The following is a 26,656-nucleotide window of genomic DNA, read 5'->3' on the forward strand; positions in this document are numbered from 1 at the left end:
CTGGGGAGATGATCTCCTTAGAGCAGCTGCAGCTCTGCTAGGACCAGGTTCATCTACCAGCAGGATGGCATGTCACTGCAGAGTAAGGTTCTGCCACTTTCTCTTGTAAAGGAACGGTGAGCACCGTGTGCCATCCTCTGGCTTTTTAGGTTCATGCAGAAATGATAGATGAAAATGAAGACCAATATCCCTCACCTCCAAATTCTTATTTGCATTGCACAGCAGCTGTGCTAAGTAATAGTCATCCCTCTGTGAAGGATGACACTTTTTTCCAAACCTGGTCCTGCCAAGGGACAAGAAACTGATGCTCAGGAGGTCACTCTGGGGAGAAGGAAACAAAAAAAGATGGGATAACAAAGAACACGAGGGTGACAAATTTTATTTCAGACACATCATTCATCCACTTGTCTATCTTAGGTATTTCTAAAGTGCCATAGTCTCACTGTAGTATCTAAGCACCATTAGCACAACAGGAATTTACAGTATTCTACAGAGCTCCCCCAGCTGGCAAAGGATCTGGGCACCAGCTGGTGACCACGGGTCTGGGATGGAGTGTGCTGGGGATGGTCCACTGGAATTATAGTAGCTAATTACCTTTTGCTTTTTCCAGTAGTCTCCCACTATGATGCTAAGGGAGGAGACGGCTGGTAGAGAAGCCAGTGAACTAGCCACTGTGAAAGTAAACTTTCTGGTTCCTGACTTTTTGCACATGCCCATACCTCTGTCTTCTGAATTTGGCTCGTGAGTTTGTGCTGCCCACAAATCAATTAAATCCCTGGAAGAAGAGGAACATGCCCCGTAACTTCTGCAACATCAAAGCAAGGTTGGCGCCCAGATTCTCCTCTCCAGCTAGATGATCACAAACAGCAAAGGGCTGACAGGCTAGGGGAAGTGAATTATTTCAGCCAAGTGACACTGAACAGGGAAAACTAACAGTGGCTGTGGAAAGGAACTCCAGAAATGTGCTTACACTGGTGAGCAATCCAATCCTAGCCGCTAAGACTACTGCACCGGGAATGTGCTGTGAACCCTAAGGCCACTTTGATTTGGCATACAGTTTAAAATAAGTTCACAAAGATCTTAGAAATAAATGCATGACAACCCTTTTAATTTATAGAGCACTGTTAAGTATACACAGCACTTCACAAAGCCTGTAAAAAGGAGAAGAAATGCTCGGAGGACTGCTGCGAAGGCATATTCAGGGGCAGCTGCCTTCTCAAAGCAGAATCTCGACATGAGAGGGTTTTCCTTCGACTTGAGCTCAGCTTTGTGCAGACCTGGGTTCAATTTCATTGATCTGCTACGGTGACTCCGTTCAGATTTCCAAAAGAAAAGTTGCATTCACAAGATGCCTTTCCCTGGCAAACAGGGCTTCTCTGCCAAACAGACAGTTTTAGTGCTGTAGATTTCCTTTAGGAAACTTAAACTGGAATGGGTCGGACCCACATAAATTGATCAGTTTTACAGCTGGACTGCAGCATAACCTTTGACTTCAGTTAAAAATGAGCCTACCAACTGAGAGGTGTAGCATCCCTTCTGAAGGTCTGCTAGCAAATGAAAATCCTGATGCTTCTGTAACCAACTAGATGACCATTAGTCACACTTCCAAACCACTTTCCAGAAGTGGAATAGAAATCAAGAAGTCATTGGTTTGAAGCTGTTCATAAAAAACAAACAAACAAACACAAAGCTAAAAGCAAAACTGTGCATTTGCAAATGAAGGCTTTGGTTCCTGTGTAAACAAAGCCCACCCCATTTCTGAAAGCTCCTTCTACTTCCCTGAGCAGCTGCACATAAACGTGCTTTGTTCCTCTAGGAGCTGCAAACAATTCCATGCTCCCCCTACAGCTCCTTTTTATTAAACTATATGAACATAACATTTTATCAGCAGTTGGCTGTCAAGAAGTGGCTTAGGGCTTGCAGAAGGGATCCCTGCAATCCCTTGGAGAGTAGCCAGTTCTGTAGAGCAAGCCCTTCACAAGCATCCCTGGCCAGCAGCTGCTCAAATCCGTGGATCTTCTTAGAATCTTTATTTCCTTCATCTCTTCTCCGCCACAGCTCCAGTCCTTTCACTGGTTTCAGTCTGCATTCTGTTTCCCAGAGACCTACTGAAGCCATGGAGCCAGTTGCAGGATTAGTAAGCTACATTGCAAAACCAGAAATCTTTTCTAAGCTCCAGCAGCGCCGGATAAGCACACCAGTCAGGTATTGTCACTAACATGATCAGCAGCAAAACAGTCAAAAATATAAACAACGTAAAGTGTTGCACTGCAATTCCTTGTAGTTAAAACCACGAGTCCTACAACGGCCACTGATACGTACCTGTGTAAAACAAGGGGGAGAGCACTACACTGAGTGACATTTAGAAGTCATTCCTCGCAACCATAGGGGCCACACATTTTTATATAGATATATAAATAAACCAACTCAATTCCAGATCTTATACACACACACACACAAAGTAATCAGTGTAAAACTGAATGTCCTGATGTGAAAATTCACCTGTGTTGGTACAAAACCTATTTCTCCCAGCTCCTTATTGAGAAATGCTAGTATATACAGTATGCTTAGCATTTTGAGAAGTACTGATAAGGTGTAGTTTCACACAGCTGGCCATTTTGACCACTGCCATGGTGTGTGCACACATGATCACTCATGTGTGAATGTGATGATACACTTGGTATAAAAGCTAGTTCATACATATGTGAGTATGTACATATAGATGTTATTTACACACACACGCACTGGTCAAAATGGGACTTGAGAAATACTGGTATGGAATCAGGTCAGTCCTAGTAAACTGTTGTTCTGTACCATTTTGCGATACAGCTTACACCACACCACTTGAACCGTTATCTGTGAATCCAAATTCTGCAGAAATAGGAGACTACGAGTACAAACGCACAGGCGACCTCCGTACACCTGCCAAATTGCGTACCAGTCATAGCAGCAGCAAGTATAATTATTTTTTTTAAGCCTCCAGGTATGATAGTTTTCTACATCAGTTACCCACCGGTTCTGAGATTCTAGAACAGGCCATGTCCCTATCCCACAGCTCCCTCTTTGCTACAATCCAAGCAGCATTTTCAGAAAACCTCTCCAGGCCTGCCTTCTTTCTCTGGTTCAGGGTATGCCTACATGCTCCTTCACAGACTCGGGTGGTCTTTGCCTGTGCTTCAAGTTGGCCCACACGCTGTATATGCATAACACAGCGTCTCCAGCTTCTCAGCAGGACTTACTTAGCTTTGACCTTCCTGACTGCCGCATGAAAGACAGAGCTGGCTTAGACCACAAGCATGGTGAGCTTCCATAAACCTGTACAATATTACATAGGTCACAACGTATCAGCTCTGTGTGGAATAAAGCCCCTTAAGGACCCCATCTGCCATCTTATTGCCCCTGACACGACCACATGTTCATATGTTGCATGACCAAGCAGCTTCTCAACGTGTGACCTGATGCTGTGCGTTCTCTCCTCAGGCTCCCAGGCAGACACCTCACAGGGAGGTGGGAGAAAACATCTGCGCCTTGGCCATGTGGCAGATGGCATCCGATTCTAGTACCAGGGAAAGAGGATTACAGGGCTTTGGGATGCAGAACTACCTACTGCAACCACTGCTTGCTTTTTGTCCATGCCTGAGGTGCATTGGGAAGAGAAGTTGACTGAAAAGGGCGACATGGGCCAAAGGCATTACTCTGGCCAGCTGCCTGTAACGCAGGGACCCTGGTATAGCCACACCCTTGTCCCTTAGGCACATTTTAGACAGGCCTGGACCAGGAGCTGCATCCTCAATCACCCCAGACCACACCTACTGACACTGCCTACCACACGTGCACCCGCTGGTGTGAGACTAAGTAGGAGTTGCGACTGAAGCTCTTCCCACAGTGGGAGCACTTGAAAGGTTTCTCCCCAGTGTGGGTACGACGGTGACGGATGAGGGTAGAGTTGTCACTGAAGCAGGTCCCACACTCGGCACACTTGTAGGGCTTCTCCCCAGTGTGGGTGCGACGGTGCTGGACAAGGTGCGAGCGCTGGCTGAAACTCTTTCCACAGTCAGGGCACAAGTATGGCTTCTCACCTGTGTGGACACGCCGGTGGATGACCAGCTTAGAGCTCTCACTGAAGCACTTGTTGCAGTCGGCACACTTGTATGGCTTCTCACCCGTGTGGAGCCGCTGGTGGGCAATGAGGTTGGAGCTGTCGCTGAAGCGCTTCCCGCACTGGGGGCATTTGTAGGGCTTCTCGCCTGAGTGAAAGTTGGCATGGCGGAGCAGGCCTGAGTTCTGGTAGAAGTTCCTCCCACACTTGGCACAGACATAAGGCCTCTCGCCAGTGTGATTGCGCTGGTGCTGCACCAGGTGGGTGCTCTGGCTGAAGCTCTTCCCGCAGTCCTTGCATTGGTACGGCCGCTCGCCCGTGTGGACGCGCTGGTGCTGGATGAGGTGGGAGCGTCGGCTGAAACTCTTGCCGCAGTCAGTGCACATGTACGGCTTCTCCCCAGTGTGGATCCTCTGGTGGCGGATCAGGTCGGAGCTGCGGTTAAAGCTCTGCCCACACTCGATGCAGATGTAGGGCTTCTCTCCCATGAATGCTCGCTGGTGGACCACTGTCTCCTTCCGCTTCCGAAAGCCACAGCGAGAAGTCTTCTCTGGCTCCGTCTCTGGGGAGAGAAGGTCTGGCCTCGGATGGGACGCTTCCTGGTTGCAGGCCGGAGAAGCTTCCCTCATGAAAAAGTCCGAAATGGCCCCACAGGGTTTGGCTGCCTCCGGCCCATCTCGCTGGAGGTCACCCTCATTTTCACTCATGCTCCCATCACCTGCAGGGACAGAGCCAACCAACACATCTAGTCATGGCCTGCAACCCCTCTTCTCCGCTCCCCACGGCCCCCGGCCGGCCAGGTGCTGGCTCCTCCCGCCCAGCCTCTCCCGGCTCCGAGGCGAAGGCATCGGGACCGGCTCCGTCCTCCCTCGCTCCCCGCCACCCTCCTGTGCGGCCACCCCGGCCACCCCTGGCCGGCGCGGGCGCTGGTGAGGGGACGCGCCCCCGCCAGCCCCCGGCAGCAGCTTCCCCCGCCGGGGGCGGGCCGGGGCACGGAAGGCCGGGGCTCCGGGCCAGGGCAGGAGCTGCCGGGAGCGGGGGGAGGCAGCGGAGCGGGGAGGCCGGCAGACAGCGGCGGGGCCTAGCGGCGGCGCCCCACCTGCCCCCCCCCAAGCCCCGCCGCCCTCCCCCGCGGGCAGCGCCGACGGCGGCGCCACGGCAAAACCAACCCCCTCGGCTGCCCCCGTCCGCGGCCGGCGGCCCGCCGTGCCCGCCTCACCTCCGCCCGGCAGCGCGGCCCCGGCCCCGGCCCCGGCCCGCCCCGGGCCGGGCGGGGCAGAGGGGTCGCCGGGCGCAGCCCCGGCTGGGCGCGGCGCGGCGGGGCCGGCGTCCGCGGGGAGGGGAGGTTCCCCCGCGCCGGGCCCGCCCGCCGGCCTGCCCGCCCCGCCGGCGCTTCCTGCGGCCCCCGGCAGGCGGCTGGCGGCCTCTGTGATTGTAACGCTTCCGGCCCCAGCCCGCCGCTCCTCACCGCGGCGGCGGCGGGCGGAGGCTCTCCCCTGGCTGGGCGCAGAGCCGCAGGAGGGCCCGGCAGGCGAGGCCCGACCTGGCCTGGCCGGCTGGGCCGGGCCAGGCCGGGCCGCCGGTGGAGCCCCCACCCACCCGCAGCATCTCCCGCCGGCCGCCTCTCCCGCCGCCCCAGGGGCGGCCACCGCCGAGGCCTGCCCCGCCGCCCGCCCCTCCGTCCCGGGGCGCTGGCCCTGCCCTTGGTCCCAGCCCCGCTCGGGGGCTCGGAAGGGAGGAGGAGAGGCAGCAGCGCGGCTCTGGCCAGGCACTGCGCTGACACGGGGCACGGCGCGGGGCCCGGGCTCGGTTGGGTCCAGCCGCAGGGAGCCCAGCCAGCATCTGCCCACGGTCGGGGACCACGGGGCAGCGGGAAGCAAAACGGACCCAGGTTTCGTGGGCCTCCAAAGCTGCCCTGCCTGTGCCACGGCTGCAGTGCTGGAAGTGCTGTCCCGCAGCCTCTCCTGTGCTGTGCAGCCTTCACAAGCTTCCTCCCATTCCCATATTTTTCTGTTGCCCCGGTTGTTTTCTTCACCTAATGCTACCCGGCATGTCTTTGTATCGCAACTGTCTCTGTGTCCTCCCTCACATTTCTTTATCCCGGCTCCAGAATAAAGAGAAAGCTCTGGGAGACCTTACTGTGGTGTTTCAATACATAAAGGGGGCTTGTAAGAAAGACGTTTTACCAATGTCTGTAGTGACAGGACAAGGGACAATGGTTTTAAACTGAAAGAGGGTAGGTTTAGATTGGGCATTAGGAGGCATATGTTACCGTGAGGGTGGTGAGGCACTGGCACCGGTTGCCCAGAGAGGTGGTAAATGCCCCTTCCCTGAAACATTCAAGGTCAGTTGGACGGGGCTCTGAGTGACCCAAACTAGTTGAAGATGTCCTGCTCACTGCAGGGGGGTTGGACAAGGTGATCTTTAAAAGCCCTTTCCAACCCAAACCATTCCATGGTTCTATGATTCCCAAATTCCAGCACCTGACATGTTCCCAAACTGCTCTGTAAATGAGGAACAGTGTCTGTTTTGATGAAAAGAAACTTGAGTGCATGGGAAAAAAAAATTTGGGATTTACTCTAAGGTAAAAAAGAAGCCTAGATTTTCATGAGACACTCATGCAGTTGAGTCACATCATTTGAAACTACTGAGTCAACCAAGAGGACATGACATCTATTTTTGGCTCTGTATGTAAAGGTTTGAAGAACCTGAACTGACACTCATCTCTGTGCTTAAATACTGACATGAATATTCCTTAAAAACTTGACTACAATTGTTAAATAATCGGTGTTAAATGCTAGAGTTTTCCACAGTTATTCAAAGCAGAAGGAAGGAAAGACTTTTTGTATGGTTTGGTGCCCTTGAACAAATTTACAACTACTTTTCCTTCTGAGCTGATCTGGTGCGAAAACAATTCTGTTGTCCACAGTGTGCTTGATGAATTGTTTTTTGATTTATTCCCAGCCTTTTTTAAATGGCTCTGTCTAGTAATTATTTTGCAGACCTTACACGCAAATGTTTCTTCAGAGATAAGTGTCATCAACAGGAGAATTAGCCATTGGAAAAGAGAAATTAAGTTGTATAAATAAGAAAATGTGTTCCATGAGATGGAGAAACAGGAGGATCACTGAAGTACCTATCCGCTGACTGCCTGGTATAGTCAGCCGGAGGAGGAGAAAGCCTTTGCTAAGGGCTTTCACAGAGGCTGCAGGGAGCACAGCTTAAAATCCTGGAAAAAAATAAATTTAAGGAGCAAGCGGTAAATGGGAAAAATGTGGTAGCGATTGCTTTCAGCCTGTTCTCCTCAAGTTGGAGATCTGGCACTCAGGATGTATTCCTGGAACATAATCACAGGTAGGGAAGATGGAGCCCAGGGTCAAATTGTCAGTAAGGCAGCTCTGGGAGCACGGCACAGAGGAACGTTTACGTGCCGATGCAAAAGCAGAAGCTGATCCTAGAAAGGACACCGTCAACCTCACAGAGGGTGGAGGCACAAAGGAAGTGGGTATGAAAAAGGAAGAGGACCTCCAGTTGCATGGGAATGTGGTTTTTCTCTCCATCAGAAGTACTTCCATGTCTTTGGAGAGGCATGACTGAAGGAAATGGAAATGAATCCAGTCACTCTCACTGGGTCAGGGAAAGTTGGGAAGATGGCCAGGGATGCGTTGCTAAAAGCTTTGAAAACGTAATACTCCCAGGTCTCAGGGGTGAGCATCACCAGAATGACAGCAATAAAAGGCTGGAGGGTGACAGCAGGATGGTTTATTGTGAATAATTTGTAGTAGTTTAATTCATACCAAAATAATTTATAATAAGAAGATGGAGACTCCCTTTTTACAAGGCATCACGTGGAGAGGACCAGGGGGAATGGACACAAGTTGCTTTTGGGGAGACTCCGATTGGATATGAAAGGGAAATTTTTCACAGTGAGGACAGTCAACCACTGGAATAGTCTCCCCAGGGAAGTGGTTGACTCGGCCACATTGGACACTTTTAAGATTCTGCTGGACAGGGGGCTGGGCCATCTTGTCTAGACTGTGCTCTTCCTAGAAAGGTTGGACTAGATGCTCCCTGAGGTCCCTTCCAGCCTGTGATTCTGTGTAACATTCAGAAATCTTAAACTAAGAGTAATCTTTTCACAAAATAACCTCTTTTTTGTTAGTGAGAGTATACTACATATACAGACACAAATAGTTCTGTAAGTTAACATGCATTTATTTATTTATTTAGCCCACATAAATCTTCAATGTCATGATTTTGTAAACTGTTGAATTACACTTCCTATTTATTATACAATTCCTTTGTTTATTCCAGACTTGACAAGATGTTTGTGGGATTGGAAAAGTTGAAAAAAATAGATTTTCCATTTGTCTTATAAGTGAAATATGATGAATAGATCTAGGAAATGCTTTATGTTTAAAGTTGAGATATTTATTAAACAAAGCCTAAAAAACTGAGATGATAATTGTAATATATCTCACACCTAATGATTATTCAGACTGGAAGGGGAAACAGCTTTCTGGCTTTAATATTGTCTAAGGTTGATTTTCTTTAAGACCTTGGTGACAGGTATAATGTGCTTCAATTTATTTTTTAATGTAATATAAGCCAAACTGTTTTTATAGGCTACTGTAAATCTGGGCTTTAAAATGAATGGCCATCTTTTCATGTTTAATTTAAATAGGTTTATCTGGGAGATTAAAAAAAAAAAAACAACAAAACCCCAAACATTAAAATATTTCTAGTTAGAAAAACAGAACCACAAAAAAAATATTTATGAACAACTTGGCTGGCTGCTCTTGCTTTCACACCGTTCCCTTCCCAGACTCTCTCCCATTTCAAGTGCCTCTCTGCTATGTTGACAAATAACATGCAGCCTTCTAGTTCCCAAATGGAACTGTCTTGTTACTAACACAAAGTCTTACAGAGGGACTGGGTCACAGATGCTGGCTTCTTGATTGCTCCCCAGGTTCTTCCTTCCTCATCTCCTCCTTTGAAATGCTGTGCAGATTCCTCTCTCTTGCCTTTTAGCAATTCGTACCGTGTTGTGTGCCAGCCTGTGGCAGTTTGCTGTGGCGGTTTGCCGTGGTTCCCAGGGTACGATCCATCACAGGTTTGTGGCCATCAACTACATTCAGCTGTGGCTCTCCAGGTCCCACAGCCTGTGAAGAATAATGGTCTTCAAAGTGGTTTCCCTTTTCTTGTGTGTGTTGATGGACAATTTCCTTCTGCCCACTGCAGTTCTGGTTGCATTGGAAGGTGTCCTGTTGGTTCCCTGTAGGCTTATATGCCTTGTCTCCTCTGGGACTTTGAAGTGAGGTGAGGGTTAAGGCTTTTTCAGCACACTCTGTATTTTGTCATGGCCCTTTCTGTATTTGCTGGTTACTGCTACTACTTTGTCGTTACCTCCAGTTTTGTCCCAGATTTATACTCACCTCGTGCCCGGCGTTGCCTTGCTGAAACTGCTGTGCTTGGTGGTTACCGATGTAGCTATTTCATGGTTATATACAGATGTTGCTCATCTGTGCATAGCATTTTGGGTCTGTTGCTGCAGAAAGCAACAGCTGAGAAACCTCTATCCGCCTTGTGGATAGTCTTTATACAGCTTTACAGTCTTTAAAGATGTTTGGATTAGTGATTACTCCTCTTTAAACAAAACTATGTGTCGGACACATAACTTGTACTCCACACAGAGGAGCAGGAACGCTTGCTCCTTACCATAACGTGGAATGAAAAATGTGTAATTTTAGCTAGTATCATCCCATGCTGTTTGAAATGTGGAGTCCCACACACAGTAATAATCAGCTACATTCTTGACGGCTGAGCGTCTTTCTTGTGCCTGGGTTCAGTTTTCACATCCAGAGTTTAGCTGATACTGTTATGGACAGATGCAGCTAGTAAATGACTGCCAGCTGCACAGATGTCTTATGTAGCTTAGGATGACAGAGTCAATTTTTGTTCTCACAGGCAATTAACACTTTGCACTGGATATGGTAGGTCATTTTTTTGTCGATCCCTGTTCTTGTTCTTGTTCCACTCCACTTTGCTCCTAGAATACAGACCTGGAGCCTTACTGTGCGGAAGGTCAAACACTTCACAGTCTTAGATGAGTTATATTCACCTTAGACAAGTTACCTCTTCCCTGGGAGACTACTCCTTGTAGTCATACTAAATGATTCTAAAGGCTTTCAATCCCTGGGTCACACTGAGATTTACCAGGGACATGGGACTTCTCCTAGATGCCTCTGAAGTGCCTGACAACACTTTCAACGCTGGGGAAATCTTATCTGGCTTTTCCGACTTTACCAGAGTTTTCAGAACCCTCTGGCTTTTCAGGTGGGACATTTCAGAATTGTCCCATGGCTTCGGTGGGTTTTCTTCTGCCAGACCTGGCAGGACTGAGAGTAATGTCTGCCTGCATTTGACTGAAACGCAATTTCCTAGGTTGCCCAGGTGGTGGCAGATTTGGAGGATATTAAATCAGTCTTTTCAACCTCTTTTTTGACTGAACCGAATTGTTTCCTAGATTGGTTAAAGATGCCCTCTTCTGCAATTGTTACTCTTTCATACCTCTGAAGCCTTTTAAATGGCTTCTATTTAAAATGGAAAATCTCTGCTTTCGAGTATAATTAGTCCTTAAGACCAGTGTTACCTGCTCTTATATTTCTTGTTAAATTTCTGCTAAAGCAAAGTTTAATGACTAGACTTGTTGGGGAAAAGCTTTTTATTAATTTGTCTACTTATTTAAACTAATGAAGTGCTATTGATTTATAGAGTTGTTGTGGTTTAGCCCCAGTCGGCAACTAAATACCACACAGCCACTCGCTCACTCCCCCCAACCCCTGTGGGATGGGGGAAAGAATCAGAAGGGCTAAAGTAAGAAAACTCATGGGTTGAGGGAAGAACAGTTTAATAATTAAAATAGAGCAGTAATAACAATAACAATAATAATAATAGTAATGTAATGAAAAAGAGAGAGAGAGAGTGTGATGAAACCTTAGGAGGAGGGAAAAAACCAAACAAGCAGCGATGCAACTGCTCACCGCTCGCTGACTGATGCCACCGGTCCCTGAGCCGCGATCGCTGCTTCCCCCGCCCCATCCAGCTCCCCCCCATTAATATACTGGGCATGATGTCACATGAGATGGAATATCCCTTTGGCCAGTTTGGATCCGCTCTTTTAGCTGTGCCCCCTCCCCTCCCGGCTTCTTGTGCACCCGGCAGAGCATGGGAAGCTAGAAAAATCCTTGAGCACTACCCAGCAACAACTAAAACATCAGTGTGTTATCAGCATTATTTTCATACTAAGTCCAAAGCACAGCACTATGCCAGCTGCAGTGAAGAAAATTAACTCTATCCCAGCTAAAACCATGACAAGAGTATGTGCGTGGAATTAACTCCTGCATCTGTTGTACCACACAGAAAACCCAGACTGGCTGTCCCAAAGTTTCTGGTGGGTCAGGACTTGCTCTTAGAAGGAATTATCTGTCCATTGGTGCTGGGAACATTCCCTGAGGCTTTTAAATGAGAATGCCCCATTAGCCACACCATCTCTGTGTGTCATTCCTTGTTTTTTGAAGGCAGAACTTCTATCTTCCTGTGTTTTCACCCTCTTCTTGCTACTGAAGTTTATTCAAGCCTGCAGAGTTCTGATATCCTTTATTTATTAGTATTTCCTTAGATTTTAGGGGAGTACCAGCAAATTAAGTGCCACAGGGCTTTGCGGGGGTGGGGGCGGGGGTGGGGGCGGGGGTGGGCAGAAAGGATGACTGTGATAGTTTGACTTTTTGCTTAATACATGCCAAGGAACTTCTTTGTATTAGTTCTTTCTTCAAACCCAGTAGCTAATCTGTTACTGCTGTAGTAATTGACTGAGTAACAAATATGGGGTGAATATTTTGAATACCTTTAGTGCAGGGTTCCCTGGTTTATGCTTCTGTGGGTTATGTTAGCTGTTTCACCCCAGCATCACCATTGGAGCTTATGCTCTGCTGATATTCACCATGGCTTTTGAAGCCTTTTCCTGAGCCTGTGCTTCCCATGATAGATTCTCTTATCCTGCAATTGTGGTTTACAATCACCAAAAATCAAATCCTTTGCATTTGAGAAATTCACTTCATTATTCTTCCTTGAAAAACAAGAAAATCCTCAAAATCAGGGAGCCTGCCAAACTCCAAAATGCATCTACAATATACTACCAAAACCAAAATGCATGGAGTAAAAATAATTGTGGTGAATTGTGCTTTAATCCTAACCTTAAACTCCTTTGATGCTTTTCCAATTATTCGTACATTACAATTTTTCAAGTGTTTTTAAGTAGCGTTCTTGGCATCCTCAGTTATTCAAATAGCCATACTCTGTATAGCCATGCTTTCTTTAATTTCTTAGTATCCTTGGGAATGCGGTGAGCCTTTTCTGTCCTGGGTGATTTTGGAAAGCTGAAATTTGGCCCATATTCAATTACAAAATGTCGAAAACATGCAATAAATCATGTTAGAGTTTATTATATATGAGAATGGTTTCCATTTGAGGGAATTGCATTAATGCTACTCTAGACTGCAAGTTATTTGGGTCAGGAAACACCATTTTTTGTTTGTATAATACCAAAGTACAGTCATGTCTCTGTCCAGTACAAGGTCACCAAGAAGCTATTGTAGTATAAATACAGTATAGATCTCCACCTGCTGGGTTTTATCATACATTACAGCTAAAATTAGACTGAACCACTGAATTTTAAGAGAGGAAAAAATTACCTTGGCGATAACTTCTGCTTCTTTTTTAAGGAAAGAAAGGACTGTACATAATACTCAAGCTCATAAATTCGTTACCCTCTGGCGACCTGACAGATGCCACTGAGATCCTGGGCACCTGTGCATTCCAATAGCTCTGCACAGCTGAGATGGAAAAGCAACCAGTTCAGCTTTTCGTCAGGGGAGATCATGAGTTGCGACAGTTTTGTCTCTGTTCTCTGTTTAAGCTCTGTGTAAGCAAAGAGCAAATACATGGGTCTTTCCCTTGCCATTGTTTTAAGCTTTATGTGTGTAGAAATATAACGGTTTGTAGGTTACAGCTGAAGAGTCTGTGGTAGTTTTACTTGGTGGATTATTATGGCCGTAATTATTTGCAGATCACTCTTGGATCAGTTCTCTGACAGGTCAGTCATGATCTCCACTTACACACTGGCTGCTTTATTCCTCCCGTAGTAGGTGTTTGCCTTTCAGAAGAAAGAAGGAGGAACTGTGAGGGAAGAAAAGGCTCTCCAGAGGAAAGGATTGTCAGCAAGACTTAGGCTTCCTTTGAACCTCTGGCTCAAGAGTAAGGTGAACTGGAACCTCCTGGGAGAATTCCTTAATTTTTGAGGAATGAGGGGAGTAAGAGATGTGGTAGCAAGGGAGTGGCATTTAGCTCCTGTGGCCTTTGCAAGCAAATACAATTGTATTTTATATTTTAACTTAGTTTTTGGAGTTATGTGGTTATATTTGACTCTCAGGTATAATTACAAAGAGAGTTGTTACAGCAAGTATTTTTCTAAAAAATGTCTTAACAAAACTCAAGTACTTTTTTTGAAAATATCAACTTTGATGGACTTTAACCACCTTTTGGAAGGGAACAGCCACTGAAAGCAAACAGAATATGCTGTTGTAACGTGCATGTGGAGAGTATTTTGTTTCCACACTTGAACGGAAAGCTGCAGCCCACCTTGTTCACCGAGCTCTTGATCTGCACGGACACGGTATGGAAATGGTGGTCAGTGAAAAAGAACTGAGGATATCCCTGGATAAAACGGGGAAGCAGAACTATGGGGAAATTTAAGCTGCGGAGAAGGCCAGCTTGTGGAAGAACGGCGTGTGAAGCTCCGTACCCCAGAGAACCCAGGAAAAGAAGCAGCAGCGCCGCGGAGCCGCTTCTCCCGCCCTCCTCCGCTCCCAGCCAGCAGCGTTACATTTGCAGCATGTGCAAGTCCGTAAACCACCACCCATCAAGGCATATTTGGGAGGAAGCGTGCGCTGTTAGGGGGGCGTGACTAATTCACAGGGCTGGTGGGGGGTGAGGGGCACAGGAGCACCCGGCACAGGGCGGTGGTGCCTTCCAGCACCTCACCCACAGCCGGCGAGGGAGCCCAAGGGCAGGGAGAGGCACGGGGGTGCCCTGAGGGGAGGTGCTGCTGAGTGGCTAGTTCCTGAAGCTCCATGTTAAAGGGTGACCACCACGTCCATCTGCCTGCCTGTCGTTTCCGAGTTTCAGGGCCCTCTCTTTGCCGCGGTAGCTGCTGCACGTTCTCCGTTGCGACAGGGCAGGCCTTCCTCTTTGCCTTCCATTCTCACCTTGCCGAGCCGCGCCCCACCAGGCTCGAAAGCCCCGTGGAGAGAAGGTAGCACATCTACCAGGGCAACAGCGTCCGCCCTCATGGGGTGCGGGGCCTCGCCGCCGCCCTGTGCCCCGCGCGCGGCGAGTCCAACAGCCGCCCCTCGCGGCGACCGCACCGCGGCGGCTGGAGGAGCCCCACGGTGAAGGTGGCCAGGGCCGGGGGTAACGGAACCGCGAGGTCCCCAGGAAGCGCTCCGCTCCCACCACGGGGCACTTACGGAAAAGCACCCGCCGCATGTCGCAGGGGTTGTCGATGCCGACGGGCAAACCCGAGGGGCGCCCGGTGCGCGGGCAGCGGCCACGCCGCCCGCCCCGCCGCGCCGCGCCCTTCCCGCGGGGACAGCGGCTCCCGCCGCCGCGGCTGGGCTCCGGGGGCCCGGGGCGGCTCGGCAGGCGAAGGGCGCGATGGGCAGCCCTGGACGGGCGGCAATGGCCGGGGAAGGCGGCCCCGAGGCTGCCGGCGTCGCAGAGCAGCCCTGGCCGGCCGGGCCCGCCGCCCTGCCCCGGCTCCCCCGGCCTCACGCCGGCGGGGTGGGGAAGGCGCACCGCCTCCCGGTGCCCCTTGCTGCCGTCCCGTCCCCAGGCAGGGCCAGCGGCGGGCCTGGGGAAGCGCAGAGCCCGAGCCCCCGGCGCAGCAGCCGGCCCGGGAAGCCGCAGGAGGGATAGTAGGGGTCTGGGGCAGCTGCTGGGGACGGGGCCAGGGTCACCCGGCGGCCCAAAAGCAGGGCTGGGGTAGGGGCAGGCTGAAGTGCTGCTCGGGGACGGGCGGAGCGCCTCTGGAGGGAAGGGGGAAGCTCTGAGCTGGCGGGGGCATAGTAAAGGCTGAGACGAAGCACGAATACTTGAGGCTGAGAGGAGTGGCATCTGTGTCAGGAGCCGGAGCAGCCCCCGGGCAGGGCTCGGTGATGTTACGAGGGAGATTGATGTTAGATAGCATCGCTTTTTATCGCACTGGTCTCTTGATTTAAGCTCTCCAGCTTGCAAGTCACCAAACTTCAGGTCTTCCTAGCACGCTATCGCCGCTCTAGGCGGTGTTCCCTAGCGTGTGCAGCTTTGCCCCTTTTAGGCAGCCTGTGGGTACCGCCGAAATGCACCCCACCTGTGTCTGGCCCCCCCCCCCCCCCCCCCCCCTTCTTCTGTCTGAGTGGGGAAGGTTCACGCTCCAGGTCTCTTCTCTGCTCTTCTTTTGTAGATGGAGCCAGTCGTAAAGCCCGAATTCTCTCTTCTCCAGGAGCCTGGGAAAAGTAGCATTGCAGGATATGTAGGTGAGATGTAAGCGCTGCTGGCTGAACCCCGGAGGGAAGCTTGGGGCTCCACCAAGTGGTGCTGGGGATGTTGCGTTCCTTCTCCTCCCCTGGCTGCTCTGTCCTGGGTTGATAGGAGGGTTCGGGGCTGGGGCTGGGCCAAGGTCGCCAGTAGCATTTTGTGTTTCTTTCTGCTGTGGGCTTCCCAGCAGCTGTTCTAAAGTAAGACAGTACAGTTTATCTGGAGTGAAGGAAAGCCAGCACGCTTCTGTTTTTTCAGGCTTTTTCATGCATGAGGAAGGTCTGAGGGAGTTGCACAGCCACATCTGAAATGTGTGACTCCCAGCAGTAGCTCTGGATGGCAATGCAGGGTTGTTCGGTTCCTGTTTCACTGTTAAGAGACCTGGGGTCTCTGTGGGCCTCTGGGAATCATCAGCCGCTTGGCTAGAGTGAGGGAATGACTGCATCTGTGAGAGGGAGTCTTTTTCACCCCTCCTGGGTGTAATTCTGTGATGTAAGATATGAGCGCCCACCCCACTGCTTTTTTCTTTTATGACTCTTATTTAGATCTCGGCAGTTTGTGGCCTTGTAAATAGAGAGCATTTTGTCTCTTCAAGGGCATGTTGTTTACAAATTTTATTCCTTGGTGTCATAGAGGGAGGACTGAAATTGCACTGCAGAGTTCTACCTTGGATGTAGAAAGCCTGGGTTTTTTGTTAGTAGAATAATTAAACTTGATGTGTTAAATGGAAATACATGTAGTGTGAGTAACCAGATATTTCAATGCTAACTCAGAGATGCTAATGCCTAAGACCTCTATTTGAATTAATAGTAAACATCTTAAGATGCTTGCAAAAATGAAGCTCTGCTAAGTGTGCGTCAGGTGATACTTATAATTCTATTGATGCTGAAGTGATGTAAATATAAAATTTAGTTAGCAGAGTAAGATAACCAAAGCTTACTGTGGGATGCATGACCATACATACTAATTTGTGAAATGCATAGGTCGCATTCTTTAGGAAAGAAAGGGCCATGTTTGAATGTTTGCTGTGAGCTTCCTTGGAATGCAATTACTTTTCTTGTAGCAACAAGGTAAATAAGGTGCTACATCTAGATATGAAAAAGATAGTGGTAGTTAATTGGCAATTAGTTAATATTTTTATCACTAAAAATCTAGCTCCTATGACTTCTGATGCGTGAATATACAGTATCCCTCTAATAATTACAACTGTTCTTGTGATAATTAGGGAAAAAATGTGATGTGTCAACCTGTAAAAGAAGTAATTTAAAAATTTTTAGTAAATATTAACCAACTCAAGTGAGAACCTAAACCTCCCTGTTGGTTTCACCTATCAAAGGTTAAGGGGACTTTTTTGTGTTGAGCCATCCCACCCAAATGCACAGCTTTAAAACAGAATTTTGATGCTAATTTAGCAGGCTGGAAGGCTTTTGAGCAGAGTCTGCAGGAGCAAAAAGCTAAAAGTAGATATTTTTGATGGGTAAGGCTTTTTAGCATTTTGGCAGTCTTCCTTTGCCACTCCCCGAGGGGAGGAAGAACAAGGAAATGGGGAGGTGAAGGAAGAGAAGAGGAAGGTGTCTTTACCTCTTTCTTCTTCCCTATGCCACTTTTTCTTTTCCTTGTCTTCTTGTCTCAATCTTCGTCATTTCCCTTCCTCTTTGGAAAAGGGGAATCTGGTGCAAGTTGTTACTAGGCCTGAGAAATTCAGTTATTTTACAGGGAGCAGCTTATCTATCTTAGGGAAGGAAAAGTGTCAGATTGCTCTCTTACCTCACCAGGGGACTGCATTTTGAGTGACTGTGAGGAAGAGGGAGGCGTCCCTGAAGACATTAAGCAAGATGTACTGCCTCAGCTACCCAAAGCCCACAGCCCAGACTGTGGGGCAGCCAGTCTGCAAAGGCAGAGGCGGGCAGCTTGTAATAAACCCTCTACCCAAAGAAGAGGTTCCAGGAAACTTGTCCTTGTCGCTGATGACCAGAAACAGCATACAGAAGAGAAACCCTACAAGTGTACAAAATGCGGAAAGGGCTTCAAGGGGAGCTCCAGGCTCCTGAACCACCTGCAAACCCACGCGAGAGAAAAAATGTTTGATTGTGTAGAATGTGGGAAGAGCTTTAGCAGGAAGGCCAACCTGGCAATGCACCAGAGAATCCATACGGGGGAGAGGCCTTACAAGTGCAAGGAATGTGAGAAAACTTTTAGCCGTACCTCAAACCTTATTGCTCACCGCAAAACCCATGCGAAAAAGAAAGCTGCTTTCTGCACCATGTGCAGGAAAAGCTTCAGTGGAACTGCTGCTCTCTTCCGGCATCAGAGAGTCCATACGGATGAGAAGCCCTACAAGTGTACAGAGTGTGGAAATAGCTTCCGTCTGCGGTCAAACTTCATCAAACATCAGTGGATTCATTTGAGAGAGAGACCCAGTGAACACACAGCAGGTAACTGAATTAAGATCTGTTGAGTCTTATTTCAAGCTGTACGGACTCACAGGAGGTGTCAGACACTGTGTTCTCTATTTGTTCCTAAATGCTTCCCCCTCCTTACTGTGGATATGAGCAGGGTTTTTTGTTTGCCTCTTCCCTTCCTATATAATATATTTATCTCTGTCATTTGAAGAAGTGCCATGAAAATGCCAAAGTTGAAATTTAGACATTGCCATGAAGGCTGCCTCAGATCTTAGACCTTGTCTGCAGTGGGAGGTTTCTGTTGGCCATCCCTCCATAATACTCTTAGCACAGCATATGCTGTCAGGCAAGGTAATTGTTTAAAGTAGGGAGTTTGGATTTTGCAGTGTTCCGTGTTAGTGTAATGACCAGAAACTCTGGGATAAAACCTGACATTGTGGGGTTTTTCTGTTGTTGTACCTTTACATGGGCAGTCCTTTTATACTTGGTCAAAAATGTTTTAACTTTTAATCTTGGGTCTTCCCTAGCCACCTGTAGAATTGTTCTGGGTGTTGGGGTCTTGACCACCAGATCATGCAACAGCAGGGCAATTAAGACATGAGACTGTATGAGAAAAGGTGTTTTGTGTGTGACATTTTTCTGGGGTTTTTTATTTGTTTGTTTTGGTTTTCCTCCTGAAAAAAATTCTGAGCTGGAGAGCCTTTCATCTTAACAATGGAAATAATAATAAAGGTATAATGATAATAGTGAAGTTAAAATGAAATGACAAAACTGAATTCCTGAGGTAGGGTTTGAGACTGCTCGGGCCATAGATACAGAGAGGTGGCCTAGCAACTCTGCTAATGAGCCCTAAAGATGGGTCTTTACACTCCTAATGCTTCCCCACCCCCCACCCCTTTTTTTTCCTTAAGGACTTTTAATAGTTTTTTTAGATGTAAGAGTTTATAATTCATCAGAAAAAAAAAATCTCATTTTTACCCTGGCAGTTGGCCAATAATTAATATCAGGTCAGCCTAATATTATACCTGCTTCAAAAGAAAGTGTGTGATACTTATTCAGGAGTAACTATTAGCTAGTGCATCATAATAGTTGAAGCTCCATAATAAAACTGCTTTTGTGATCAAATGTATGCACAATTGACCTTGCAATTTCTGGATGAGGAATGAAACTTGATTTCTGTATCTGGTATGATTTTCAAAGAAGAGGTTTACATATTTATAACTTCAGTACATTTTTACTAAATACCTAAAGTGTTATTTTTTTAACAGCTCCCTTGCTCCAGCTTTGCTTCCTCCCCAACAGCTGTGCACAGTACACCCCCACCCCCACCGCCCACCCCCCCCACCCCCACCCCCCCCCCCGAAAAAAAGGTATGGAGGAAGCAAGTGGAAGGTATCTTGATTGTGATAAAACCCAAGTCTGGAATGTTTTGGGGCTATATCTGCATAGCCTTTGTTCTAGTTTGGCCCAACATGACTTGAATGAAGTTTTAAGTTTAAAATGTGGGTGAGGGGAAGGGTTGTTACTGAGCTGCCTTTTCCAGGCTGACCTAGCAATTGGTGATAAAGTGGGCTCTTGACATACACTGTCTTCCTTTTAGATGCAAACTGTTCTGAATCTACATCTCTGCATCATAAAGAAGAGCAAAGGTGTAGTGCAGAGAAACGTGAGACAGATGACTTGAATCTTGTTCTTGAAGAGTGTAAGTATAAAAAGGCTTCTGAATTGCACGCGAAGTATTTTCACATAACAAGCATTAACATTCTCTTCTCTTTGTACAGTGAAGAAAATGAGGGAAAATATGGATATGCTTCTTCTGAATCAGCAAAGTCAGCTGCAGGTCCTGCAAGAAATTCAGAAACAACTGAATATACTCCTCCCTGGCAATGATCTCATTAATTCAAATGTCTATAGCTTAGGACTTCTGCTAGGACGGCAGGCAGCTGCAGCGGCGTCTCTTTCTTTTCCCCTTCGTAATCCCAGCAGTCTCCTCCCTGAGAATGCCAGTCTCTCATCGCAGTCACCTGCTCCTGGAATTCAGTTTAGCACTCAGCTCCCAGTCTCTCAACATCCTGCAGCTTCTACTTGATCGGCTTTGTGCTGTGAATGTGTCCAATGTAAACTAATGTGATTACTGTTTGGTACTGTTTTCCCACTCAAACCTGTGATCTCTGTGTTGTAATGTTGAAATTCTAGTCCCTGTGAAGATGCTGACCGTACGCTCAGACTTGGAAAGATACATGCCTCAGATGCATCAGTAAACAGCAGTTGATCAAATCCACTGCCCGTTCATTCGTTGCAGCATGCAGAAGTTTTTGGCCAGTAATATATTTTGTCAAGGCAGCTTGAGAGATCTTTATCACCAGGGTGTAAAGTGCAACATCCATGTATAAGATAATGCATAAAAGTTAAGCATATTTTTCTACCTGGTATGTCTTTATTATGTACTTGAGCAACTGGATGTCTCCTAATGAGCTGAAACTGATGACAAAATCATCAGGGATGCTTTAAGCAACTCCTGTTAAGGCTGATTTGTATAGAGGTAAGCATGTTGCTTACGTGAAGGTGTTCAATTTAGCTGCACCTCTATTCCCACAATCATTTGCAAAATTTTCCTTCATTCAGGAGGCTGATTCTTAGGCCAGCATAGCTACTAAAACTACAGAAAATATTTCTGCTTTTTGTTTAAAACAACCCTCCCTGCCACCCCACCCCCCAAAAAAAACCCCCAAAACCCAATAAAACACCACCATTCAGGTCTGCCTTGCTTACTAAGGGTTTATGAGGAAAAGCCAATTGGTTTATTGGATACTTGTTCTTTTGTTCACAGGTGAACTCACTGGAGTCTGTTTTCTAGATATTCTGTCATAACCTGTTTGGATTATTACATGTTGTTGACTGTTATGTATCAGTTCATTGTGGGTAGGACTGGGGTGAATAATTACCGTTCAGAGAGGAACACGGAGAAGCTCAGGTGCACCATCCTGCAAAGTCTGTGGGGGGAAAACGATTACCACCCCCAGCCCCCACAGGACTCTGAAATGGGGGATTTTAAGTCTAGTAAGTGCAGAGTTTTAAGAAGTGTTAGCCCTTTCTACCTTCTTGTTTCTATCAGTGACGTGGGCTAGTAGCAGTGTCAGAGCCTTTGAGCTTCAAAAGTGCAAAAAAGTTAACTATGATTTACCTTTGAACAGCTGCTGGGATAAAGAAACTTTGGGGCTTGCGCCTATGCAGAATAGGCTTTCTCTTGAACTGATGTTGTGTTTGTGGGCTGTTGGTTTTGTGGGGTTTTTTAAATGATGTCTTGTTAAACGGATGCACCATTAGTAATTAATACGGTTTAGATTTTAAGAATGGGAAACACTACTTATCTTAATGAGTTGTCTTGTTAGTGACAGCGCAGTGATGTCAGATTCTGCTCTGAAGATAGAACTGTGGGATCAGGTATGACTCTCTATGTGTGCGTGCGTACAGACTGTGAAAATCACACACTGGTTTTTATTATGTCAGATTTTGTATTAGTCTTAACTCAGTAAGATATTCATTTAAGCCAAATTGAGTGGCCTTAAAGGGCATTCCTTCAGTGTCGTCAACTGTACTGAAATGTTTGGGGCTTATTTTCCATCAGTTGAGTATATCAGAGTCATGTGGCTCTAGACTTAAGAGCTCCAATAAGAGTTGCTAATGTTCTATGGAATCTTTGCGGTACTGTTCATAACTTCTTGGATGTTTTAATTTCATTTTGCTTAGAAGCAGAATCACCTCTTCAAAGCAGTTGTTAAAGTTTGTATTTTAGTGGTTTTTAAGTTGTTCAGTATTAAAACGTTGCATTTTTGTTAGAAATGAATCTTTGCTGAGCTTCTGTTCTTTGTAAAAAAGCATCAGTGCTTAGACTTTGATATCTGAACTGGAGTTCAGTTAGTCTGATGTGTGTGCCTTCCCCAGCTCCTTCTGCTTTTCTCCTGTCTTCCCCTTTCGCTGCATTAGGCATCTCCTAAGTGTGGAAGTGTGCCACTTCTGCAATTTAGACCAGGCAGGAGGAATCTCTTACTTGAGGGCTTAGGAAGGATTTTTGCCTGTGGGGAGGGAGTTTGTATACGATGTTTCTGTTTGTAGCAGATACAAACTGCTCCTGAGCCTGCCAAACCTAAGGTGAGCTACATCCTTCTGTGTTGGTGTTCTCTGATATGTATGTTGGGTCCTATCTGAACTGAACACTGAACTTTATCCTCAAGTCTTGAAATACCTCTGAACTGCAAGTATACTGGGGACTGAAGGCAGTGTTGATATAGAGGACCACAAGAAACCCATCATGCTTCCTACTTTGGGTGAGAGTAGACGCCAGAAGTTCTTCTCCTATCCTCTCAAGCACTTAAGTAGTTCTGAAAAGCACCTCTGATGCTAAAAATATACCAATTCCTAGGTGGGGTGGGGCTTGGGGTCTTCTTGCCCATGTTGGAAGGTATCTAGAATGCTTCTTGCCTCCGTTTCTTCCTTGCAGTGCTCTGGCAATGATGTAAAAGGGTGCGTTGGGCAATATCTGATAGCTTGCCAGGGGTACTGGAGAGCTTTGCAGTGTCTCTGAATATGTAAGAGGATACCACAGATGCTCTCCTGGCGAACTTAGTCTGTGGCCTGTGCAGGTGTATTTGATATTGTAGACTGGACAGTGTAGACAAGTGAAAGGTAATCTGGAGGAGATGCGACCTCCTCTGACAACTGTCAAGTCAAAGGATTGCAGATTTAGTGTCATAAATCATGTCCATCTGCTTCTCTAAGGCACGTTTAAAAAAAAAAAATAATCTGTACACAAGTAAAGGGTTGGAAGTCATCCCTCCTCAGAATCTTGGAGTTCTGCAGGCAGGAAAACATAGTCCTTTTTACAGTCTGCTTTCAGAAGAAGTGTATTAAAACATCCTGGTTTTAGCCATGTGAAGGAATGGGAATCTAAGATCACGTTTATTTATTTGCATTCTGTTTTAAGCTAGAGTAGCTCAGGAGCTTGGCACCAGTGAAAAATGTATTTGTAAATACAAGTGTTCTCACTGCTTTAGAGCTGCTCTTTTGACAAACTGTAAATGACTTGCTCAAGGCCTATTAGAGGTGGGGATTTGATATTTCTGCCACCTCAACCTTCGTTGATTAACTTGTGTGACTCTGCTCCAATCTTACTGCTCCAGTCCTGCAACGATTTCTTGTTTTCCCTTAAGCTTTTGGGTTTGTGTGTGGTTTTTTTTTTGTTTTTTTTTTTTTTTTGTAAAATAATGTGGTAGTTGCATGACATCAAGCAAGAAATCGATACAAATCAAAATTCAATGCCTAGAAGGGGTCAGTGCTGTTTCTGGTAAAGTATTGGAGCAGAGCTGCCATGGGTGTGAAGACCTTAGAGAGTCACTGAGCCCTGAGAAGAGGGGTGTTGTGTTGGAGTTTAGAGACATTCTTCTCTTGTGCCAGAACTGCTCTTTGGTGAAGTCCACTGCCATATCACCAGTGACACTAGTACCTGCAAGAAGGAGCATGATCACCGGTCAGGCTTGTGCTGAGTGAGTAATCCCGCTGCATGGTCACGGGTGGTATGAATACTGTTGTCAGTGCAGTGGAGAGCAGCACCTAGCTGACCTAAATGTGCCTCTGGCCCTCTTTTGTGCGGGAAGGTATGAAATAGGTGACAAGAAGAATGAGAGACTCTGGGTAGGATTGTAACAGATGCAGAGAGATAAGGGCAAGAAAAGTACCAAATATTGATAATTTTAAAAATCCAACTAATTATGGGAAACAATGTCTTTCTATTTGGTCTTCTGGCAGCTTGCTTCACTGTGGGACAGCTCAAGAACAATCTCTGTTCTCTGATGCTTATTCTGGACTATTTTGGGACAATTGTTGGCCTCTTCTTTATTAAGTTGCATTCGTAGACTACCAGTACCATATTAATCCTTCAATCCTGTTATCAGCTTCCCTACCAGCAAGTGGACTCGCTGCACCTCCTGCAATCTTAGCATGTTGCCTTCCTCCAGATATTTGGAAATTGCAATCCTCAGGTAAGTAAAGGTGATGGCAAATCCTCAAATGTGCTAAATTCCTTCTGGATGCAGAGTTACATAACAAGGGCAAAAAATATAGGTTTAGCCCCAGTGGTAACAGTTTTCTGGAATAATTATTAAGAATTTACTCCACAACTTGTTAACAGTACTCTCACTGATTTAATTCGTGTAATCTGTTATTAAGGTCAGTGAATAACTTTCACCAGCATTACACGATACCTTGGTGACTTCTCTGGAAATCAGAAATAATGTTAACACTAACCTCATATCATTGCGTGTCTAAGTTTTACTTGTATTATTCAAACTGGATATTTTTCACCATACTTAGTATCATGCTCAGTAATAGTTTTCTGACAAAAGCAATGGTTTTTGTAGGTGACACTTAGATTTTTGCATTATCTGAAGAAGAGAGCTTTGTTAGTCCATGTGAGCTATGCTCTAAGAAAGACATGCCAAAGTAGGTGCCAGATCATCTTGAGCGCGTTCTTCAGTCTTATTTTCTCCAAGATTCCTCAAGAACTCCAACACTTTTGTCTTTGTTGGTGTCTGTCTTAGGGGTTCATAGAGGGGTTTTGCTGCTGTCCTTAGGGTGTGGGTTTTTTTTTTCTTGAGTTACTGGACTTGATTTTGCCTTTATGAACGGGATGCAGGATATGCATAAGAACTCCACTAAATTTGGCAGAATCTTCTCAGCATTAAACTATTGTAGGAGGAAGGCGATGCCTGTCTTATGTTATTATGTAACTTATTATTCTTTATACATATTCTAGCTAGGTGTTACAGTGCCTTACTGCTGTTCTTGCTACAGCAGAACTAGCAACTGGTTTGCCCCCTTTTTTCTAAACTCTACAATCACTTAATAAAAATGGTAGTTTTGAAGAGAGAGCCATTCTTTACAGATCTGTAAAAAATCAGGACAAATGAAGCAAATCTGGGCAAACATGCATATTCTTGCTGTGCACAACAAGGCAAAGAAAGGAAGTGAGGGAAGAAATAGGAGAAGGCAGTGTAGGAAGAGCAACCTCAAGAAGCCTCAGCTGTATTGAGAGAAACAGAAGAGATGTATATTGGATCCAGGCAGCTGAAGGAGGAAAGTATGACTATAAAATAGTTGCCCAGCCTGTAATATATACATTATACCTGCACCGATAGCTCCATGTAGGTAGCCTCTCTCCTGCAGGAGAGTTCAAACTGTAGAAGGCAGCACTGTAAGAAAGCCCTGGTGCTTTCAGCCTGCATCCATTTCCCCTATTCCGGGCAGCCTCTTCCTGGTTCCCTTAGCTGAGCAAGCAATCTTAATGCCTGGCCTATCCCTTAGGGTCCCACCAGTCCTCCCACAGTTCACTTGCCCCTCGTGTCCTTCCCCTGTGGCATCGTAGCCTGGGTGGTGGCCCACAGGTACCTCTTCCTATGCTGGGGCTGGCTTTGGAAGCACGTTTCAGTGGGAAAAGCTCTTCATTATGAGAACAGGAACAGCTGGGAACAGAAATACTCTGTGTGGGTGCAGAGGTCTGTGGTTTAAACCTGTCTCAGCCTGGGTATTAAAAAGTGTGCAGAAAACACTTCCAGTGGAGGACAAGTAGTCACAGTTTTCAGTGTTCATTGCAACATGAAAATCACATCCTTTCTTCCTCAGGACTGTTCAGGAAATCCTGAGGATTTAACTTGTGAGGGTTCTAGCCATGAAGCATGGACAGCTGAGAGTTACTTAAAAAAAAAATTAGGTGTTATAGTAGGCCATTGGCAGGATTTTATGCATTTAGTTAGTGCTTGGATGCATCTGGTTTTGCTTTTTTTCCTGCTGACTTGGTTTCTGTACTTGGAGACCTACTGCTTTCTGAGTAGAGCTCTCTGGCAGCTGAAGAATTATTTGTAAATACCAACGTAGTGAAGACAACTCTTTTGCCAGCTTTTTCCCTCCAGGCATGTAGATCTTAAGAATACTCTGTAGCTTCTCTTTCAATAATAAGGCCTAATTATTATCATTTAAGTGTCTTTGAATGCAGATTTTAAGAATTCTAGTTTCACTACTCTGAGGGCAAATATTGAAGACCTATTTAAAAGGCTTCCAAACAGACGTCTCTCTTTCTTTAAAGTTTACATATTCATATAAATCAAAACTGTTAGAAAAAAATTAATTTAAATTAATTCCTGTCGGAATGCCAAGAGGTTTCAAAATCTGACTGATTTCTTCTAGCATATCTCCCTGAAGGCTCAGCAATTGTCCTGAGAGTTTGAAGCCCTCTAGCTCAAAGATGCATATTCGGGTGTTCTTCTGTCTTATGTTGGCCTCTTCCAATCTGTCCAAATTTATCTTTAGATCCTCCTTCCCTGGTTATATTATCTTCCTTTCCACATCACTCAGATTCCCTTCTTGGCTCCCCAAGGCAGCTTTGGGGTCCTTATCTTCACTTAGAAGGTAATAAGGAATTTTAATTCTTAATTGCTCCTGAAGCCGATGGTTGCAGCAGCTGGAGGGG

The 26,656-nt window shown here is 46.5% G+C and overlaps 2 protein-coding genes across 3 annotated transcripts; one reads left to right on the plus strand and one right to left on the minus strand.

Annotated features, from left to right (window-relative positions):
- Positions 1-351: 351 nt before the first annotated feature.
- Positions 352-5,715, minus strand: LOC142065458 (uncharacterized). Of its 2 annotated transcripts, none has more exons than XM_075111628.1 (2): positions 5,568-5,715; positions 352-4,817 (listed from the first exon to the last, which is right to left on the minus strand). In XM_075111628.1, exon 2 carries the CDS (start codon positions 4,804-4,806, stop codon positions 3,823-3,825), a length of 984 nt encoding a protein of 327 aa, XP_074967729.1. In that variant the 5' UTR covers positions 4,807-4,817; positions 5,568-5,715; the 3' UTR covers positions 352-3,822. The 2 variants fall into 2 exon arrangements, with proteins under 2 accessions (XP_074967729.1, XP_074967721.1); XM_075111620.1 differs by having other exon boundaries at positions 5,319-5,715.
- Positions 5,716-17,513: 11,798 nt separating this feature from the next.
- On the plus strand, positions 17,514-21,912 carry LOC142052171 (uncharacterized). The gene is made up of 3 exons (XM_075081975.1): positions 17,514-18,168; positions 19,736-19,837; positions 19,917-21,912. The coding sequence occupies exons 1-3, from the start codon at positions 17,814-17,816 to the stop codon at positions 20,222-20,224; spliced, it is 765 nt and encodes a 254-aa protein (XP_074938076.1). The 5' UTR covers positions 17,514-17,813; the 3' UTR covers positions 20,225-21,912.
- Positions 21,913-26,656: the final 4,744 nt, after the last annotated feature.

Source organism: Phalacrocorax aristotelis, chromosome 1 (genome assembly GCF_949628215.1).
Source record: "Phalacrocorax aristotelis chromosome 1, bGulAri2.1, whole genome shotgun sequence".
Taxonomy (NCBI): Eukaryota; Metazoa; Chordata; class Aves; order Suliformes; family Phalacrocoracidae; genus Phalacrocorax; species Phalacrocorax aristotelis.

What these genes read in the sequence shown, in the direction of transcription:
- LOC142065458 (XM_075111628.1), bottom strand. Translation starts at nt 4,806, where the DNA reads ATGAGTGAAAATGAGGGTGACCTCCAGCGAGATGGGCCGGAGGCAGCC.
- LOC142052171 (XM_075081975.1), top strand. Translation starts at nt 17,814, where the DNA reads ATGTTTGATTGTGTAGAATGTGGGAAGAGCTTTAGCAGGAAGGCCAAC. An exon ending in ACCCAGTGAACACACAGCAG is followed by an intron (nt 18,169 to 19,735) that starts GTAACTGAATTA and finishes TCTTCCTTTTAG; the next exon opens with ATGCAAACTGTTCTGAATCT. An exon ending in GAATCTTGTTCTTGAAGAGT is followed by an intron (nt 19,838 to 19,916) that starts GTAAGTATAAAA and finishes CTCTTTGTACAG; the next exon opens with TGAAGAAAATGAGGGAAAAT.